The 1,162-nt window shown below is 50.8% G+C and overlaps 1 protein-coding gene across 3 annotated transcripts in view; it reads left to right on the top strand.

The window, feature by feature from the left end:
* IL12RB1 (interleukin 12 receptor, beta 1) overlaps positions 1-1,162 on the top strand; it is a 28,311-nt gene that overhangs the window by 10,775 nt on the left and 16,374 nt on the right. For all 3 annotated transcript variants that reach the window (XM_011925777.1, XM_011925776.1, XM_011925775.1), the window contains exons 6-7: positions 514-544; positions 971-1,090. In XM_011925777.1, the coding sequence (XP_011781167.1) occupies positions 514-544; positions 971-1,090 (151 nt within the window). The remainder of the gene's footprint in view (positions 1-513; positions 545-970; positions 1,091-1,162) is intronic.

Raw genomic sequence — 1,162 nt, 5'->3', positions numbered from 1 at the left:
CCGGGAGGTGGAGCTTGCAGTGAACTAAGATCCGGCCACTGCACTCCAGCCTGGGCGACAGAGCGAGACTCCGTCTCAAAAAAAAAAAAAAAAAAGAAAGAAATAATCCCGGAAGGTATAGTCTTTAAAAAAATTTAGCCAGGTGCGGTGGCTCACACCTGTAATCCCAGCACTTTGGGAGGCCGAGATGGGGTGGGATTGCTTGAGGCCAGGAGTTTGAGACCAGCCTGGGCAACATGGTGAAACCTTGTCTCTACCAAAAATGCAAAAATTAGCCAGGTGTGATGGGGCGTGCCTGTAGTCCCAACTACTCAGGAGGCTGAGGCAGGAGGATCACTGAGCCCTGGGAGGTTGAGGCTTCAGTGAGCCATAATTATGCCACTGCACTCCAGTCTAGATGACAGAGTGAGACCCTGTCTCAGATAAGTAAGTAAATAAGTAAATAATTATAAAACAGCAAATATTTTTCAGCATTAAAACGCAAAACAATATATGAATACGTTCTTATTCTAGGGTGACTGCGGACCTCAGGATGATGATACTGGTGAGAATAATAATAGTAATGACAACAACAGCTGCAACAAATTGGCATTAATTGAGCGCCTACTATATGCCAGGTCCAATGCTGAATTTTTTGTATGCCTCTTACCCTGCCCCATAGTTCAGTATTGGATTATTTCCATATTCCAGGTGGGGAAACAAATCAAGACTTGGAGGGGGTAAGAAGCCTTTGGCCAAGGTCATGACCCAAGGGATGGCCATGGCCAGGACTTGAACTGAGGACCGGGGTGGATGCGGGTGATCCTGGAGGCCCTAAGAGGACAGGGCCTGGCCTGCTTCTGCTGAGCCCCCAGGACTCAGCACATGGCTCTGTACACAGTTGGAGCTCGATAAGTGCATGATGGCTAAGTGACCGGTGCCAAGTCCTGGACAATTCTTACAGCCTGATGTTTGACCTGCCTCTCCCCAGAGTCCTGCCTCTGTCCCCTGGAGATGAATGTGGCCCAGGAGTTCCAGCTCCGACGACGGCGGCTGGGGAGCCAGGGGAGTTCCTGGAGCAAGTGGAGCAGCCCTGTGTGTGTTCCCCCTGGTAAGATCACTCCGGGCACAGGAACAGGGTCAAGCGTTAGAAATAAGGCAGCAGAGGCCGGGGGCGGTGGCT

This window comes from Colobus angolensis, unplaced genomic scaffold (genome assembly GCF_000951035.1).
Source record: "Colobus angolensis palliatus isolate OR3802 unplaced genomic scaffold, Cang.pa_1.0 Scaffold66, whole genome shotgun sequence".
NCBI lineage: Eukaryota > Metazoa > Chordata > Mammalia > Primates > Cercopithecidae > Colobus > Colobus angolensis.
Note: the sequence above shows the minus strand (reverse complement) of the source record. Positions and strands in the feature narration are given on the sequence as shown.